Raw genomic sequence first — 20,353 nt, 5'->3', positions numbered from 1 at the left:
TTTTACGAGAAATGGATGTTGACCACTTGCTCAACCTATTTGGTCCATATTCTGGGATTCATATTAAAAAACAAGATGTGAATTTGCCAGACCCGGATATCGAACCCGGTAACCATGGCGTCATAAGCCGTTACATTACCGCTCCGTCATCGTGGCAAGTATCACACAATTTTGAAAACAGGCTTATTTAACATCATATCTTTTCACTGTCTCGATGACCTCTGAGCTACCGGCCTAACTATGATTCAAGCAAATTAAATCTCATATATTATAAAGTATAACAATCTTCCAATGGCGAAGGGTGGAGGTAGGCTGTTAAGATCCACAATAAATAGTGCACACCAGTGTTGCCATATTTTTCGAAGCTGATTATAGTACAAAGGTGTAAAAATTATAGTATTTCTGTAAAAAATATAGTACAGGAACATTTTTCGGCTCGAATCCTTTAAAATTATAGTATTTTGGCATATTCGGCGTAAAATTATAGTATTTTATATTTTTTGCAGAATCAAAATTATAGTATTGTACTATAATTATAGTATGGCAACACTGGTGCACACTAAATTTTATCAGTCACATGTATGTATTTGTTTTCATTGAAATAAGACTACAATTTACAGATGGTATTGGTTAGGTTTTAAAATTCAATTAAACCCTGCGAAAACCAAGCCATAATAGATAATAGTAAAAAAAATACTCGTTTATAAAATATCTAAAATTATGCAATTAATTAATACATAACTTTGGATATTTTATAGATAGAATAATATTTTTATCTATTTTATTTTGCGTTAGGCAGGGCTTTAAATTTAAAAAAAAAATAAACCAATATGTGTAATATGTATTCTTAATTTCAGGGTTTAATTGATTTTTAAAAATTAACCAATACAACCTGTAAATTTTGTTGTCTTAGTTCAATGAAAACGAATACTTATGACTAACAAAGTTTAATGTGCACTATTTATGTCGGATCTTAACAGCAGCCTCCACCCTTCGTTACTGCAATCTTCACCAAGTTATGGTAACCGGCTTTGTAATGAAATTGAGATAATCATTATCAACACAATTTATAGCCAGTGCTAAGCGGTTAAGCGAAATTATTTATGATGTCTGTATAAGAACATTCTTAAATTTTTTAAGTAGTAAGTTTTTCGTTCTGTGTATCGCAATTTAAAGTTGTCAATTGATGTGAGTCGGATCTGCGTGCTGTCGGTGTAATTGGGACTTTATTAAGACACTTTGTAATAAATACTCAAGGCCGGTGGCTAATCTTTTGAATGTTTCAACTGAAGCTGTCTTAATCTCACTTTGTAATAATTTTATTATTATGTGTAACCATCACAAAATGGCCATAAAAATAACAAATAATTGAGAAAAAATTGTAATTTCTTTGATATTTTTATATATATTATAATTATTATTATATAATACGATAATTAATGATTATTATGAGACTAAGCATAATCAAAATATTTATATATTATACACTGTTCATATATTATTAATTACCTGTGCAGTTTTGAGGCCAAAGTTCATTTACTGCCGCATGTGTGAGGTTGTCTGAAATCATGGACAAACACCAATTTAGTATATTTTTTAAATTCGTTTCGCCTTTTTGTTTTCGTGTTGTTTTTCCCCACACTGTTTATTATAATTTTTAAGAAATAAATATATGTTAAATAAATGATAAACATGACTTTTTTAATGGCTCCGAAATAAAATAATTCAGTGAGTCCTCGACTTAAGTGATTAATTCGTTCCGAAGATTTTCGTGTAAGTTGAATAAAACTAAAAATCACACATTTTTTAAAATAATATGTGTTAGTTTCCAAAGATAAGTGAAAATAAAATAGATCATTTAAGAAAACATTATTGATTGATGAAGTGGTTTGATTTTGCAATCCCCAGCAGCATTTCCATCAAGTAAAAGAGTTAGCCTATCTTCAGACATCTTAAAATCTGGCATAGACTTTTCTAGTTGGGATATATTATTATAATATGACTGATCTGGCATTTTTTTCCAATAAGCCCAGTTTCGTCTGCATTGAAAATTTGTTTTGGCAGGTAATCCTCATTTTTATGATTTCTGCTAGACTCTTGATAAAATTCATAGCTTCCTCTGTATCTGCATAACTCGGCAGCCTCACCTGTTACTTTGAAGTTGTGTAGTTTTATTACGGCTTTTAAATTTTTGAAACCGTCCGTGGCTTGCAGTGAATGTATTAGTATCAACACTATCATCATTTTTACACTTTATGTCTTCAAAACGACTCAAGGCTTTATCCTGTATGAGTACAAGGCTTATTGGAATTTGTTGTTGCTGCATATCTTCCATCCATATAACCATTATTTCCATTTCTTCTATTAATATTCTTCTTTTATTGGTAATTATCGTAGATTGCATAACTACTATTTTTTTTACATGATCCATATATAACATCTATCTATCTAAACACAAGCGCAGAGAAACAAACTGCAGCAAAAAGGCATGTTTTAAAAAATCATATAAGTAAGAATTCACGTAAGTCAAGGACTTACTGTAAAGATATATTAATTATTATAATAATTGGCTACTACAATCCTATGCGGATCTGGGTCACCTCACAAAATGTATTCATGACAGATTTTTGTTCCACGAGAAATGGATGTCCACCACTTGCTCAACCTATTAGATTAGATTATGCTCTGGGTCCAAACACACATGTGAATCCTCCAAATTCGCGACTTTATAAACTGGCACGTTACCTTTGCCATTGTGGCCCAAATTCAATAAATAAGGCACTCTGGCATACTGTATCGTCTTTTTCCTAACATACTGAACTAGACTCGGGATCGTCCGTATACTACATCATGCCCTAAGGGAGATATAATGGTGATATGGATAGGTGGGACTGTAACAACTTTACTATTTCATGTAAATCGTAAACAAATGGGGAGGGAGCTCTAGAATGGCACGTAATTTAGATAGGGGGTATAAGATTTAGTGACAATGGGGGGAGATGGGTCAAAAAACACTGAAAGTCATTTGACATCAATCATAGACTACCATGTCATGCATTTTTTTTTTGTATTACTAATAACCATGTCCTTGCTTTTTCGTACAAGGTTGTAGTAAGTAATTTTGAATAATCACAAACACCCAGGCTTTTGAGAAAAACACATAAATATTGTGTCCTCACCGGGAATCAAACCCAGAACTCTCGGGTGGAAGGCCAGCGCCTTACGCACTGAACCACGAGAGCCGCCCCTGGAACATACGGCAAACATAAATTCGCCCCATTTCTATCAGTTTGACAGTATGGTCCCTCACCTGTATGGTGAATAGCATGGCGACAGAATCTGTTGCACTCTCGGCTGGTATCCGGAGTATATATCACATCTGTCACAATATAGTGATGTGTCAGTTCACGAAGTTGAGTGTTTGCAACGTGGTGTTTTCAGTGTACTCTAAGTTTCATTGGACATATTGATTCTCAAAGTTGTTTAAAAAGTCGAAACGCCATGCCTCACAACTATACAGACGTACAATTTAGGACACACGTATCGAACAACCGTTATTAGGTCATTATGGAATTTATTGATGCAAGTACACTGTGGTGCTGTACTTGGTTCGAACATTTGAATAATTCCAAGAAATTTAAATGCAAATGTTCGATCACTTGTTTCTTTTACTGAGTGTCAAAGCTCTTTCTGTTGTCTGAGAGATACGCCTAAACTCTTCCAAACCATGCCTTAGTTACCGAGATGGCTGGATCAACGGTGCAGCTAGTTGGAACGAGTGGACAGACCATCACATGTTCCGCAGTTTAAAGGATCATTGGAGTATCAAAAGCTTTGATTCTGGTTCTATTTGCAACGATTTTACCTTTGCGAAGATGGGTGTTCAGTTATGGCTTTAATTAACACCACATATTGCTTAAAACTGAATGTGAAATGACAGTTAGCTGTGTCTTTTTCGATTCTATGATTTGAGAAACTGTGTTGGACAACATTTCACTTATTGCTATTTTTAGAACAGCTGTTCAAGCACTGTGACCAAGACGGATGGACACTACTGCTCCCAGAACGGGTATGTCACTTGTCATCCAGCAACACGTCATTTGCGAAGCTATTCTAATATATCACTTAACACCCAAAAAGAACTAAATGTGATAAATATATCACTTTCTATTATACAATAAGTTAACCGTCTGAACTGCCAAAAAGTGCTATTTTTTAACAGCCCTCTCTTGTGTTAACTTTTAGAGCGAGATAGAGTATGTCAATTACATATTGAGAATTGAGATGCAAGATGCGGCTGTTTTGAAAAATAATTACATCACGGCCGTTAATTGTATTATTGATTAATATCGAGTGACTAGTAGTAACATAATATTTGTTTTACTACATGCTGTAATGACATGACTAATAAAATTGTAGGTTATGTTACGTTTCAATCAAAATTTTGAGGTTTGCGTATGAGAAAAACGTAAATACATCGACACGAACAAAATAAACAAAATTAACTAAATAGAGATATATTTCACACTCATGTGTACTAACCTAAATTTTCAGCGTATTACGAATTTACCAATTATTGTAGACAACCATCGTTAGCTACTGATAACTGCCTTGTGAATTGAATGGATTCCGTGTTAATTTGGATGTAATGGAAATGGGTACAAGTCGGTTATGGGGATGCCAGCGGTAAACACATTTTGAAAATAGCCGATCTACTGGATTGTTTGTTATTTTGGGTTAGTTTAACTCATTTAGTGCTGACAAAGGTGGCCATTCGATATAATTATCATGCTATTTAAATGTGGTAATTAAAAAGTAATTATCTAGTCAGCAGTCAATGTCAAATTCATGTTATTTAAATGTGGTAATTAAATATTAATTAACAGGTCAGCAGTGATTGTGTTAAGTTAGGTTAGGTTTTCATTCTTGAATTTTGCCCAAAACCGAGTATGACAATTAGCGTGGTTCCCGCCTGGCTTCGCCATAACCAACTTGTACCAAGAAATGTGCTAAACTGGTAAGACTGTTGACACTAGATCTCTGTAAATACTGTCGTCAGTTTCTGCTACAGTGCTTGATCAACTAGCTTTATTAGATACATTAAGGGCACCGTGAAACAAACAATATTAAAAGTCTATTGGTATAAATATATATTTTTTTTAGTGGACTGTATGAACGGGGTTAGGTCAGTAGTGTGGGAGCACGAGCATTAACCCTGATGTTGTCTATGTATGATGAGAATCTCATTATGTCCTTTTCGCTTATAGTTCACTGTCAGAAGGCAGATCAAACTGTTAATAATTATAGATGCATACATGACGTATACATGTTGTGTTAACTGCCGGTAGAACACTGATTTAACATTGCACTTGTGTGAAGATTTTTATAGTGTATTGTTGTACCGCCGTGAAGATAATAAGGAAGTTGGACATGTGTATTTGGCACAAACAAACGGTAGGTAATAATTAAATGTGATGGTAAATGAACTTTGGCTTTTAGTTAATTTAGGAACGTCGAAAAATATGAAAGTTTCAATCAGTGATATAATCGGATTCAGGGAACACCTTTAGTAAAAAAAAAAATGATTCGCAGAGAGTTAGTTGGTTATATATTATAATGTGTTGTCCCTCTAAAATAGTAATGCGTCTATTTTGTTGTCGTTGCTCCCTCAGCCCGATTTATGATAATAATATCGCACCTCCGATAAAATAGAGTCATAACTCAAAATTAGATTTTTCTTTAGAGCAACGCCCATGTATTTATATATTTGGATTCGTCGTGAAAAATGCTATGTTACATTGTAAAAAAACATATCTTACAGAAAGAAAATCGTGAAAAACTTGTGTGAGTGTGAGTTGTGACTCTTTTTTGAATGTTTCAACAAAAAATATTCAATTCGAATTATGACAATATAGTCACTTTCCACTTTATGACTATATTTGAGATACAAAATACAATACGTGCACACACCGAAACGTCGTAAAGTAAAAAATGACGCTGATCGAGAATGAACACGTACAAATTAGCCTCAATGTAATACCATCACAATTCTATCTTTTAAATTAAATATTAAACCTAAAATTATGACTATTTTTTAGCAGATGGAGATTTTTTTTGTGATTATTTCTGTATACTTAACTCAAAATCATGTTTTTTAAATTTCACGTCAGATTTATACTTTTCAATGTCATCTATTTATTATATTTTTACAACGTTTTTATTAGCTCGTATTCTTGTTTGTCCGGTGGTTGTTTGTCCAGTACAAATCTTGCATCGATTTTTAACTAACTTCCCGACTAGCTAGACATTTGAAACTTTTAGAATATATCAGAACACGAACGATGCCAATGCATTCTTTTAATACTTTTAGCCATCTTTAAGCAGAATTGAATTCATTTTCAGTTAATTCTGTTTTGTATGGAAAGTTATTTCAGAAAAATCCGTAAAAAGTAAAAGACTATTATTGGTTGCTAAGGGGGTGGTCCTAGCAACTAAAATATATATATATATATATATATATACGTGCGTTATTATGGAAATCAAAATGAAATGTCAACATGATATTTCAGTATTCTATATTTGTTCGTTTTTTATTTATTTCAAATCAAGTACAAGTTTCAGCATATTGAGCATAATAATTCAACAGAAAATATAAAAACGTTGTAATAAAAAGTTCTTTTTATCTTGTAATTATTTTTTGTTTATTGTTTCTGTGATTAACATTTTTTTGATTTAATTATAATACGAGTATTATATAGTGCATACAAGAAAAATCCCATGCAGGTTTTGTAAAGTTTTTTTTCTGTGGAGGAGGCTCATTAGTGTTTTAATAAATTATTATGATAAAGATCAGAGACTTTTATTTTTAACCAAAACTTCTATACTTAGGTATCTAATAAAAACTGTCAAACCAAAGAAATTGGACTGTAAATAGAAATGATGTCATGTCGTCGCTATAGGAATGGTTTGTCGAATATCCGTTTTTGTCGAAATCGATCTTTTAATGCAGAATGATTTTTTTGTATCTAAATGGACCAGAACCATCCTTTTCTTTAAAATACTTACTGTAATGAATACAGCATTCATATACCCTGTAAAAACAAAAATTTAAATAGGTATTTAACTATAGGATAATGTAATTTGTTTTTCGTCTCCTGAACAATTGACATTTTGGTCTATTCGACAAACCAATCCTACAGCGACGATGTGTCACACCCCTAAATTGTCCCAATTTGGGGATGTCTCCTCTGGGGGCCTAAGAGGCCCGAACCATTTTCGAGCGGACCCATAGTAATATGAGCAGGAGTCGATTATGAGACGAACCAATTTCTAGTACGAACATTTGTTGGTTTTATACCTCGCTGTTGCTGTTTGCACGCAGGAGAAGGTGTACGCTTCTTGCCTGCAGCGGGGGGAAGGGAATACAAGAGACACGTTGATTGTATTGTCGCGAGATATTTTTTTGGAGGCAGAATCCTCTTCTAGAGGTATGCAAACTATAAAGAGTGTCAATCTCGCTTTCCCGCAAGTCCTAATATATAAGTGTATAAAAATGTAATTTTTTAACCAGTATTATGTAAATAAATCTCGCCGTTTTCGAAACCATCATCCGAGGTCTTTATTTTGTTATTACTCCGAAGTCTCCAAACAACAGATGATGTGCTCAACCACCCAACTAAGCGAGATGGTAAACGCATATTCTCCTTGCTCTGCATATTCTGCATACTCTGGATCCGAGCCACCTGCAACCCACAACATTATAAGCTTGACGTGTAGCCTTTCGGCTCTCTTGGGCGTTTATTCAACATCGTTTGTTTTTCATAATTTACAAATGTTTTAAATCACCCCGATAGCTGGTAACAGCAACCTATCGCCTTCGTCTTCGTCCTGGTGCTACAACCCCATGTGGATTTTACCACCTATAGTATCTGCCTCCATTCAGGTCTATCCAAAGCAGCTACTCGTCAGTTTTACATCCTCACCTATCTAAAAAGGTCTTTATAGTAAAAAAGTCATCTCGGGGGACTCGTAGGTGAAATCCAAAATCGGTGTTGCCAAATGCGTGTGGGATATGTTAAAAAAATAAAAATAGTTTATTTACTGTCCAAATATTTAATTTTTAATAATGTAAATTTTATATAAAAAAAAACAACTTCTAACAACAAATTACGGTAAATTTCACATGACAAAAATGGTAAAATTCCAAAAAATGGTGGTGTTTTATTTTCAGACATAAATTATTCTACTGACTACAAAATAGTAACTATCAATGTCATAAGATAAGAGTCGAGAAACTAAATTAAATAAACAACTTGTTGCTTTAAAATTTAAATCGTAGCATGTATATGACACCTTTAACCCCTCCACTATTAATGCGATTGAGGCCACACCATGGTGACCATATTTTTATTGATTTATATCAACCCCATATCGACGTGTCATGTGGTGTTGATTGAAGAAAGTGGCCATCCATAATTTTAGAGTGTAGGTGTAAATAGGGCTCCCAGGTTGTTTAAATTTTTTATGTCATGAAATGCTGATGTAATGAAATCTGCAATTCCCATTGATAATTCCCTAAAGAGGAAGCTTTGCATAGCATAGCACTAGTTGTGCTACTGCCGCAAATTCAAAATTTCACACTTTTCCCAAAGTTTGGTAACCATTGCTGAGATGTAATAAAAATTATTCCTATTCCGAAAGTGTATTTTGTACCACTCTTCAACTTTTACTTTTAACATTTTAACATTAGGCATGACTGAAAAATTAAAAATCGTCTACCAGTTTCCAAGATGGCAGCCGTAGCATAGCAATAAATGAGTATTGATTTTAGGCAAGCATATGCAAAGCGTCGTCTTTAAGGGAATTACTTCCAGGTAAGATTTTAAATCTACCTAGAGACTGACAACAATAACTTGAGATGCGGCACTTTTGTGAACTAATAGCTCGCAATACAATGGCAATACATACTCACATCGTGACACTGGCGCCAAGATCACGCGTCAAGTTATAGTTGTTGGACTGGAAAATAATTCGAATTATAAATTCTCTCGACGAGATATTTTTCACACATATATCAAGTGTTCAAAAAAATTCTTTTATAAAATATCATACAGCTATACATCTATCGTGTTTTACTCGAACGGCAGTTATCGTAGGTAAGGTTATATTATGTGCATATTATATTTATAATATTATATAGTACCTACCACAAACCAAAATTTAACAGCACCTTGCAACCAAAATTCAATAAATAAAACACTGGTATTTTTATCGCCTTTCTAACACAATGATATTGTTAACATGACCGTACAGCTTTGCGCTTATAAATTTGGCGCAATTAAAACCCATCGACTCTGTCTATGTGCTTCAATTGACGTTCACAAAACACACGTAAATTACAACGATGCACAGAGTTGATACTGCATTATTTGTTGGAAAAAACGGCAATTGTTCACGCATGCAACAAAGTTGTCAGGTGATTAGCAAGGTTGTCGCTTTCGGTGAAATAAAGAATCAAATTGACAGTCGCTGTCAACAGCTGTTTTATAAACAGATATAGTACCGATTATCGTTGCAAACACCAACCAAAAAGAAATGAATAATTTGATGATTTTTTTTTTTTCATATCGATGAAGTGAACACACTTTATCAGTGGTGTATGCATTTACAATTAAAATACTGATAAAGTAACTGATACACCCCTGTTACAGGCGGGCTTCTCCCGGTGTAAAATAATCGTTTAGTAGTCATAAGTCGAAACGTAACCCTGACCTCTAGAAACGGCTTCATAAAACATCTAATCTGATTCCTTGCTCAACTACGTAATTTTATTTTTTTTATTCATGAGTAAAGGCCTTCGTGCGGTGTGTGAAAATCACATACTGGGCGGAGGTGTAATTAAGATAAATTTAATTTGATTTAAAAAGTATAAATGATGATGGATGAGAGAGATAATTTTAAGACTAAAAAATATAAGTATTCATATATAATAAATTTTGCCGCGCTTGCCGGCAACGTTAAAATCTCCACGCGCCTGCGCCGGGGTGGTCCTCGTGATTCGTCAAATCAAAAGCATCACGCGATAAAATTTGGCCAATCACGAGAGTCCTTTTTGCTGGACGGCGTGGGTACGGGGAATGTGAAAAGGAGAAAAAGAAAGTTAGTAAGCGTCCTTTGTAAACCGTGTACGGACCTGCGTAACTATTTGTAAAAACAAAATATGTAATGGACTATAAAGTAACGTTGTCCAACCAAATATTAAAATATATGACGCTAAGACCGCACGAGAAAGCCTTAGTGTTTTATTTAATTTTACCAACATATATAAATCCTGTTTTTATCTTTTTTTGTGAATCCGGGGTTCGATGGACACCTGAGCTAGCCGCTGGAACCCCGGGCATCTCATAACCATTACATTATTTAAAGTTTAATTTTCTTAACATCAATTATTTCGTGTGCGGAAATTTGTACGTATGCAGTTCGCCGTATTACACTTCACCATGAAATGTTGTATCGGAAATATATGGCCGTATATTAAAAACCGTCCAACCTCTTTGGGTCGTATAGTACTGACATAAAATTCATGTCTAAATAAAACACAGTTCTTGTCGGTTTACAAAAAAACCAGCGGCAAACAAATTTTTAAAATAGCCGATATACTGGATGGTTTCTTAGGTTAGGTTAGGTTTTCATTCTTGAAGGAACATTATTGTCTGCAATGCTCCACGAAAAATGCATATTTTTTTCATCTTGGTGCTATAGAGATGACCGTATAGTATACGGTCTCTACGATAAGAAAGCTCACAACGAACTGTGCTACAGTGAAATGTAATACGTACAATTTACATGTAACCCAATAATTTATGTATTATTCAATTTATATGATCCAGTTTTCATACGTTTATTGTTTGTCTGTCGATTAAAAAATATTTTAATAATCTCCGAAAAATCGTGATTTCAAAAAACACTTCTAATCGTGAGAAGCAACGTTGTCATATTAACTTGTTTTGCTTATCCGTGATTACACTGTCTTCTTTGCATAGCGTTCTTAACCTTTTCTATGCCTCACGATACACTACTATGGCAGTATCTGACAGGCTGCAGATTTTTGACGACAAACTTTAAATGTAGAGTGAAGCTCTTACTACAATCGTTGTACTACCGATAATTTGTGGCTTAGTATTTCATTATTACTGCATATTATTGCAAACAGATGTCACTGTGTGTTTAATTTTTTAGATTATGCAAATCAATCGACAGTGGCAAGTAATTTGGTTTTAAAGTCGGACGAGATAACTCGCGAAATTTGTATGTTGCCTGTCGATCACGGCCTCATAGAGCAAGAAAACTCGCTTAAGGAATAGAACCGGTTAACTAATCAGTTTTATATAATGTCGATAGTCTATGCATCCGGCCCTAAGGGTCAGAGGTATGAGGCATGAGGCAGTGTACACAAATATTATTAAATTACAATTTTAAAATGCTACTAAAATTCGGTTGGTAAATAGGTACAACGACAAAACGGATGCGTAGATTAATCATTTATTTGGTTTGCTTGGGTCGAAACGATTTGGCAGAATACAAATGGCGGGGAGGGCGAGCGACGGCAGGCGGAGCGGGCAGGGAAGATTCCCGCCATTCGGCTTCCAGGCGGACGTACACGCCACCTTAAAACAAGACAAAAATTTGCACTGCAGAAAAAATAAGTATAACTTGACCAGACCTCAGATACAAACTTATAACAATTTAGGTTTTCAGCTTGATTAGAGAGAACACTGATTGTATAACTCCTGCACATCTTATACACAAGGCTGCTATTGGCGGCTATTGAGGATAGTTTATCATATTTATGTATTGAGGTATTATAATTGTTACAATAAGTTAGCCGTCAAAACTTTCTATCTCGTTAACACAGCCAAGAAAGGTGCTGTTAAAACATATTACTTTTTGACAGTTCAGACGATTAACTTATTGTAACAATTAACCGCCTATAGATAAATATGATAAACTACCCTCGATAGCCGCCGATAACTGTCATGTGTATAGAATAGATGTGCTGAATATTAAAAAATAAAAATAAATAATAGAAAAGAGGGTGCTGTAAGCTAAAAGGTATTGGAAGAAGGTAGGGCACTTAGTATGCTCAAAAGGGCCAAAAATTGATGTCTCTCATCTTCCATCTGAATTAATTATCTTATGTATCTTAGCGTCCAGAAGTCATACGATATTTCTTCATGAAACGTATAAACATCTCATTTAATTTTTTTTTCTCCTTTATACGTAATTGTAAGTGTTTTTAAGTGGTGAAACCGTCTGCTTGTATTTGAAAAGAATCATCAACATTGAATTTAAATAGTTTTTCACCAGTATGTCTCATTTTATGTGCGGTGATATGTTTCTGCTTCTAACCAGAAAAGGTTTAGGAAACTCCCAAGAGAAAAAACATTATATTACAATATGTTTTATAAGGTGGATACCTAAAGGCTGCGATTGTTTGGGGTGGTGGTGGGCAGCCCGGCGCGCCAGCAAAGCTCTCATCTGGCGCGCAGCTCTCTCCTCAAACTGGCGCTGCTGGTCTTGGTTGCTCCGGGCCGACAGGGCGGCCGCCCACTGTCTGCCGCATCCTGCCCTTCTGACAATCAAACACAAATATTTCCTTTACAGGGGGCTCAAAGCTCTGGATGCTTACCACATGTTTATCTTTAAACTTATGAGGCTTAGGAATAGGCAAAACATATCAGCGCCACAGCTCTTTTTCATTCCTAAGCAATGCATGACCTGCCGTACCCCCCTGGGACATTACTGCTACAAAGACTTTGAACTAATAAAGAGTTAGCCTGACAAAAATTAAAAAAACGTTCGATAGAAAACTATAGAAACATCATTATTCACTATGGTGGCAACACTGCGCGAGCCTAATACTACAAGGTTTTAAGTGTTCGTCCTTGAGAAAACAAACCCAACAATGTAGTACTATTCTTAGCTGCCTCATTGTTACTTTTGTTTCGCCAAGGACAAACACTTAGAACCTTGTAGTTCTCCACTCGCGAGTGGCAACTAAGTACAATAAATTGTCTGTGAATAAAATTCAAATGGCGGCAAGCTGTATCCTTTTGCTTTGGTTACATAATAATATGTAGCAGTAGCGAGGGGTGGAGGTAGGCAGTTAAGATCCAACATAAATTGTGCAAACTAAACTTTGTTAGTCACACTTTTTTATTTTCATTGAACTAAGAATACAATTTGCAGATGGTGCTGGTTAGTTTTTAAAATTCAATTAAACCCTGCCTAACCAAACCATACTAGTTTAGGTATGCTATGGGCGATCCAACAAAAATAGTGCATTTTTTTTCAGTATAGAATTGAGAATACATATTATTACAGATGGTGTCAGTTAGTTTTTTAAAATTTATTAAGCCCTGCCTCAACCAAACCATAATCGATAAAAAATATTCTTCTATCTATAAAATATCTAAATTTATGTATGGTTTAATGGCACAATTGTAGATATTTTATAGATGGCTTGAATTAGGCTTAATTAGGGTTGAACACTATCTACACATTGTAGTCTTAGGCCCTCCGCCGACGCAGCAACTAAAATCCACCGGAACTGAAACTCCAGTATCTAGAAACTGGCCTGTGGGAGTGCTTTGCACACAGCGCTACTGAAACTCTAATATCATAACCTCAAACTGTCAAACTGGGCCATCAGCCTGTTTTGTACACGATGCCGGTGTTGCAAATCGTACCAAAAATTCGACAACACGCACGCTGACGCAATTACTAGAATACATCACTCTCTTTAGTTTATTATCCTGTCCATCGAATATTTTATAAATAATGTCTTCGGTACGATGCTTTGGTACTATACCAATATTACAGATACAGTAGACAAAATAAAAGAAGATTTTGGATACATCCTTATATTATTGCCTTCTTCGACGTCTTGGTTTGTAATCTTGTATAATTTGATGGTTTATGTTTATGGCATGACGTTGTTAGAAGTACTACCAATTTTGGTAAGAAAATATGATTTTTTTCATCGAATCTACAGATATTGGTACCACTGTTTAATAGATGACTGGCAACTGAGAGTCTGGGAGCCTAGCATGTCGCGTTTCTTCAAGTTCAGTTGCGGATACTTTGAAACTGAGAGACTCCAGTCTTACCGTCAGCGAGCCGCCATTGAAATAGGTACATTAGCTAGATACTAGAGTTTCAGTTCCGGCGGATTTTTGTTGCTGCGTCGGCGGAGGGCCTTATGCAAATTATTCAATAAAAATAGAAGACAAGCTGTATTTCTCTACCTTCTTCTTTCCCATAAATGAGAAATAACGAGAGAAATAAAAAATGTATTATTTCAATACGTATAGATTGTCATTTTCATGCACAATCTCAGCGGTCAGGGTTCTTTTATTTTAAGACCTCTGTATGCCATATGCACTTCTTATTTTCAGAGACTTCAAATAATGTTTTTTCTTTCTTCCTTATTTTTAACACCACAACAGGTCATGAGATCCAGTGACATTAGTGAAATAGATATATCTAACCCAAAACTAACCTTCTGGTCAAAAACCTGGGTCTGTTTCTCAATGGCACCCTCCGATTGGGCGGCGACCTTGGTGGACTGCTCTCCTCGCTGTGGCTTGACTCTGCGCTTGAAGAACTGGATTCCTCGACATCTCCGGCATCTGACGAAGAATCGTCTTTCGATTCAGTCGTAGTTGCCACTGCTTGATCCTTGGTTTCCGCCGCCAACGGAATCTACAATATGAACAATAATATTATGTTATGCATTTTTATTACAGCAAAGGCATTTTCAATGATAAAATTACATCAACTATAATAGATAATGATCTCTCACACACAGTGACGTCCCCAAGTAAAGTGCCGTTAATCTAAGGCGTAGGTGAGCACCAGAGACATTACAGAAAACTGTAATGATATGGCATGGATCTCGGAGGGTCTGCCAGCATTATAATGTTTTAATGCGCCAACATACAAAATATGTTTCAACGGCTACCAATTCAACTAAGTATACGAAAACTGTTCCAAAATTGCCATAACATACTGTAATACTTAATGTTCATAAGGCTCCCTCTTGCGATATTGTTTTAGTTTTTTCTTAGCAGCAACGTGTCAAAAGATGTCGTGATCATGTCATTGTTCCATTGAGAGAACAGGCAGACATTTTTTCTTTTTATACCATGTCAGTGACGTCCCTAGACAAAATGCCACCCCATTACAGAGTATTTTTTATTATCCTTTCATGACTTCAATATCTAAGAAATACATTATTAAATACATTATCATATGAGTCCACGGTTTCAAAAACATTTAAAAATACACCTGACAACTTTCAAAACTCGTGAATGACTGGTAAAAATATTTGGATAAATTAATTAGGTACCTAAGTATGTACCTACCTATAATTCAAATATAATTCGCAAATCTGCACATGTCATTGCTGGTCATCAAGGAGTGATGTCCAAAGACAACGGAAGTAAACTAGACATCGCGAACACGACGAAAAAAATACAGTCCTGTCAAACCGTTTATGCTAATTAATAGGTACATTTTGTTTCCAACCAGTGAGCTGAATATTTTAATTGAAACATATTTCCGTTATTACTAATGTTATGTATCTATTCCTATATATATTTATTGATTCTCCTCGATTTTCCGCCTTTCGAGTAACTGCCGCCCCCAAGCGACGCTCAATCTGCCTACCCCCACGGGACGTCACTGTACCATGTCCAATCCTAAGATTATATGGGTCTCCAGAGTGGAGGTTGTATTAAAAGATTTTTTTTACGGGAAATGGATGTTAGCTACTTGCTCAACCTATCTCTATACTCTGGGTCCAAACACACACTGAAAAACAAGACGTGAATTTTCTTGACCCTGGATTCGAACCCGGAACCCATTGCCATTGTGGGTGTAATTTATTTTTATAATTGATGGGATAATAACTAACCTTAGCCACTGGTTTAGGCTCCTGATTTCCATCACTGTCGGGATTATTTATTCCATCGGTCTGATTGGAAGAAGGCGAGACGCAATTCGTCACCTGAGTTCCCGCCACCGGAGATATGCCGATTTGGCCTGGGGCTCGACCCGCCGAATTCAAAGGTGCCGCCTCATTTCCTGGAGGCTTATTTCCAGCTAAAAGCATAAGAATAACGTACATTTAAACTCTTTCTCTACAGAAAAAAGTTTTTTCAACATCTTTATGATAATAATATCGTCACTGTTCTGGCAGAAGACACTAATTCAAAAAAAATGACATATTGAGTTAGTTATACCAAAATGTTCCTTATTTCAAACTTTACCGTCTGGAAACCTTCTTAATAAATAAACAGTCTTTATTTTAAAGTCATCCTTCTTACGATTACTTAATAAACTCACATGATAGACCATTTCAAACATTTTAACAACTTCAAAGTCAAATAACTCAAAACTAGTATTCTCCAGTTAGTGTGTTCTGCCAGAACAGAGATGATATGCACTTTTCGATAATTATTTGGCAATACCCAGGGGCATTGCAAACATCGTTTGATAACATTAAATAATTTTAAACAATATCATAATACATCATGGTGATGCACGATCGCAATGATAGACATCATTGTTGCATCAGTTTTGAGACCTCCACTGCTTCCTCTCGCGATATAAATATCTCATTTTAGCAAGAAAGATAATACATACAGAGAAGTTTGGAAGTGGAAGTAGTTACAGTGACGTCCCATGTGGCTATGATGTTGCTTGGGATTGGAAAATTGATGACAAAATACGAACTATATAACTTTGAAGAGTAGATTCCGTTGAGTCAACAAATTTTTCGCCTACAACTAAAACATAAATAATCATGAAACTCCAAAGTTGAGCAAAATTGAGAAGTCTTGCAAAGCCTGCCCACTTCATAAATCATACACCACCTGATATTCTTGATCGACAAGTGAAATTCATGCTGTATCCACAGCATCGAGACTTTCTTTTACTGGTCCATACCTACATTACAAAATGAAGTAGAATTTACTTAATATTACTAAAACTATGACGACGAATATAAATGTACCTACGTTGTATTTTAGGAGTGGGTGTCCCTGAGTATAGTTTACCGAGAAGTCCGAGGGGTTGCCTAGGGGGCGCCAGTCGAAGCCCGTCCCACCAGAAGACTTCCTTGCCTGCCAGCCTTCCGCTCTCATCACCCATCTCTGAACAAACAATGTATTCAGTGAAACTATTCCATGACTTGATCTAAGAATTTGCAAGTATATTACCTATGTAAATAAAAATAAAGTAAACTAACATATTCGATTCTAGAGTGGAAATTGTATTTTCAGTGGTTTTTAAGAGAAATAGTTAACCATTCGCCCAAACCATTGGGTCGTCGCACTGGATCAAATACTTTTCTTTTATACTCTCTCTTCTATACTATCTTATAGTACTTAATGCTTTTATACTATCTCTTACTTTCCTTTCATACCTTCCAGGCCATTGCACTAATAATACTCGCGCAAGTGACAACAAACAGTGTGAAAGTCAAAGCCTTACAAGCCGTCAGCACAAAAACTACTCACAAAACCAGGAACAAATACAACGGGGTAATTCTAAATACTGTCAACCAAATATGACGACGGGATTAGTTTCCACATGGAAGTACGACATAAATAAAAGAATATTTCCAATATAATACATATTCTTCGATCTGTAAACTAAGCAATGATTGGCCAATATTATGAAATGATTATAATATTATTATCTATATAATTAATTATATATAAGGATATTATCAACTGTCGATTAATAGGCAGAGCGACAGCACCGGGTCAGGAGAAAAAACCGAGACGGTAGCGTGTTATTTCATGTCCCAATGCATGACTTCATGATCACTCCATCTGTATTATTATTTAATCCATGTACTACATAAAATATGTTTTTGTGATTTTATTAAAATAATTATGTATTTCCAACGTAAGAATTTAAAAAGTCAGTCAAATTCTAAGTTTTATGTTAAATAACAGGTATATCCAATTTCGAACAGGCTTCTGATAAGTTTTGTTCTTCTTTTGGGTATTCATCGTCAAACTATTAATTCTCCTACTATGCTAAAAGCCTACTGCGCGATGACAGAAGAAACTACACCTCAATTTTTAAAGCATGTGTATTCACATTATCTCTTTCTTTCACTTCTGGCAGCAGTCTGTGAATAATACAATACGAATCAAGTGACACGACGAGGTCACGCGGGCTTCTTCACGGTTAATTTGAAAAAGACTTTCACATAAGCCGGTAAGGAAATAAAAATAGGAATGGTTAATGCTTCCCCTTCTGTCGATGAAATCATATTACATATCTATATTACAATTGAATCCACACGCTTTATACATTTTCACAATTCAATTTGTATTCTTATTTCAATTTATTTTTAACATATTGTGGACATTACAAATTATAAGTTTAAGACGTTCACAACACGACATTTAGAAACAAAGAAATATAAAACAGTATTACATAAAAAAGAGATAGATCAGTATAGAGATAGATAGTAAGTTATTAAACAGTAGAAATGTGTACATTCAAAAAATATTAATTAGATAGGTACAAGGAAGTACACCGGATGAGTTAAGCAGACCCTATTTTAAGAATTTATAAAACAACGTCCACCTATACTCATTCTCACGTAGGTGGAATATATCAACACCCAAAGCAATTTCGTTGAACATAGTTATCACCCCCCTCCCCCAATTGGCATTACCAGTGGCAGGTTGGTTCTGCACCTTGGGAGAATAAACAACTGATGCTCTCTATTTCTCAGATAGTTATCAGGGACACACAGGTCAACACTGCCCAGAATGCCAGAGTTCTCATTTATATCTCGTATAAGTCGAAAAAAATACATAGCTAAATAAAGATTTCTTCTAAATTGCAGACTGCAGTATGTAAGCATGCCTAAAAGAAAGTCAGTTGGATAAAGCCACGGATAGTATCCATACAACCTCAAGTAAAGGAGTCTCAAGAATTTCTTCTGAACCCTCTCCACCATAAGGCCATACTTCAACTGATGCGGTGCCCAAACAATAGACCCACTCTCAAGTCTGCTTCGAACTAAAGAATTAAATAAAAGTTTTAATACCGTAACATCCGAAAATACCCGGGAAGTACGCATGACGAAGCCCAACATTTTAAGCGCCTTGTTACAAATGATAACTATATGGCTAATAAATGTCAGTTTACTCTCAAACGTAATGCCAAGGTCCCTTACAGATGATATTCATGACAGAACTCTGCCATGCATCGAGTATTGGAAAAACAACACTTTTAAGGCTCTGGTAAACAACAAAAGATTGTATTTATCAATATTGAATTCTAGTTTGTTACGCCTGCCCCAATCGAATATATTATCTATATCAAGTTGGAGCTGACGACAATCGTCCAAGGTGACAACTTCCAAAAAGATTATAGAATAGTGCCTGATTACTCGACATTCTGGACGTATAAAGCGCCAGGTCTGTGAGATTCTATACCTATGCATACGGAGATCTATATTTCAATTAATGTCACATAAGAGCTTCTTCATTTTAATGAATGCCATTTTAGACTGCTCTACACGGCATTCTGTTTCTTGGCTATAATCCCATGCGTATTGAAAATCGAGTAATAATATTTTTACCTCTTGCCATCAGTCGTGTGAGGCGCTCCGGAAAGATGAGCTGGGGTGGCTCCAACGTGATAATTTCTTTGAAGTTATTGTAGATAGTCAGCACGGCTACATCGCAGTCTGATTTCTGATCAGGGGTGTGCTCGCGGAACTGACAGCCCTATATATATGAAACAAGACACATTTACTATCAGAAATCTAATATTTACTAAGAATAATATAATAATTTATTTAATTGCTTAATACATAGATATACACAAGGTGTGGAGGTATTATGCCCATCCAGCCAACTTGCTTTACCAATTGATCCACCTGCGCCCTACTTAATAATTATAACGAAATTAACTAGCTGTACATAATATACAACTGAAGCGCTTATCAAATTGTATTAATATTGGCAATTGACTTTCGTGGTTTAAATCAAGATACCAATGATACCTCGATTCTTAGCCGACATCAGGATCACTCCAAATTGAAGATATTGGCATAAAATGCCATAAAACATCAAATGTCCACTTTTTTCCATTTTCATTTTATTGCATTTCTATATTCCCTGTGTATGATTACATACAACTGTGCAAAGATATATTTAAAAAAAAAATCATAAGTCTCTCAAATCTGCTCTCAAAAATACGCCACTTTTCTATTAAAATCGCAATAGTCCAGGCATTTTAGTGTGAAAACAGCAAA

At 35.3% G+C, this 20,353-nt stretch overlaps 2 protein-coding genes across 2 annotated transcripts in view; one reads left to right on the top strand and one right to left on the bottom strand.

Moving 5' to 3' along the window:
• Positions 1-20,353, top strand: part of Tbc1d22 (TBC1 domain family member 22) — a 443,277-nt gene that overhangs the window by 10,351 nt on the left and 412,573 nt on the right. The gene's annotated exons all lie outside the window — the stretch shown is intronic.
• LOC147069427 (uncharacterized) overlaps positions 9,623-20,353 on the bottom strand; it is a 42,682-nt gene continuing 31,951 nt past the window's right edge. The window contains exons 13-19 of the mRNA XM_085950724.1: positions 19,676-19,823; positions 17,082-17,216; positions 15,977-16,164; positions 14,561-14,763; positions 12,477-12,631; positions 10,409-11,666; positions 9,623-9,690 (exon numbers count right to left, since the gene is read on the bottom strand). Coding sequence (XP_085806850.1) covers positions 11,542-11,666; positions 12,477-12,631; positions 14,561-14,763; positions 15,977-16,164; positions 17,082-17,216; positions 19,676-19,823 — 954 coding nt within the window. The 3' untranslated portion in view covers positions 9,623-9,690; positions 10,409-11,541. The remainder of the gene's footprint in view (positions 9,691-10,408; positions 11,667-12,476; positions 12,632-14,560; positions 14,764-15,976; positions 16,165-17,081; positions 17,217-19,675; positions 19,824-20,353) is intronic.

The sequence above is a fragment of the Rhyacophila brunnea genome, unplaced genomic scaffold (assembly GCF_057557595.1).
Source record: "Rhyacophila brunnea isolate RB1 unplaced genomic scaffold, BYU_Rbru_1.0 scaffold_23, whole genome shotgun sequence".
Classification (NCBI taxonomy): domain Eukaryota; kingdom Metazoa; phylum Arthropoda; class Insecta; order Trichoptera; family Rhyacophilidae; genus Rhyacophila; species Rhyacophila brunnea.
Note: the sequence above shows the minus strand (reverse complement) of the source record. Positions and strands in the feature narration are given on the sequence as shown.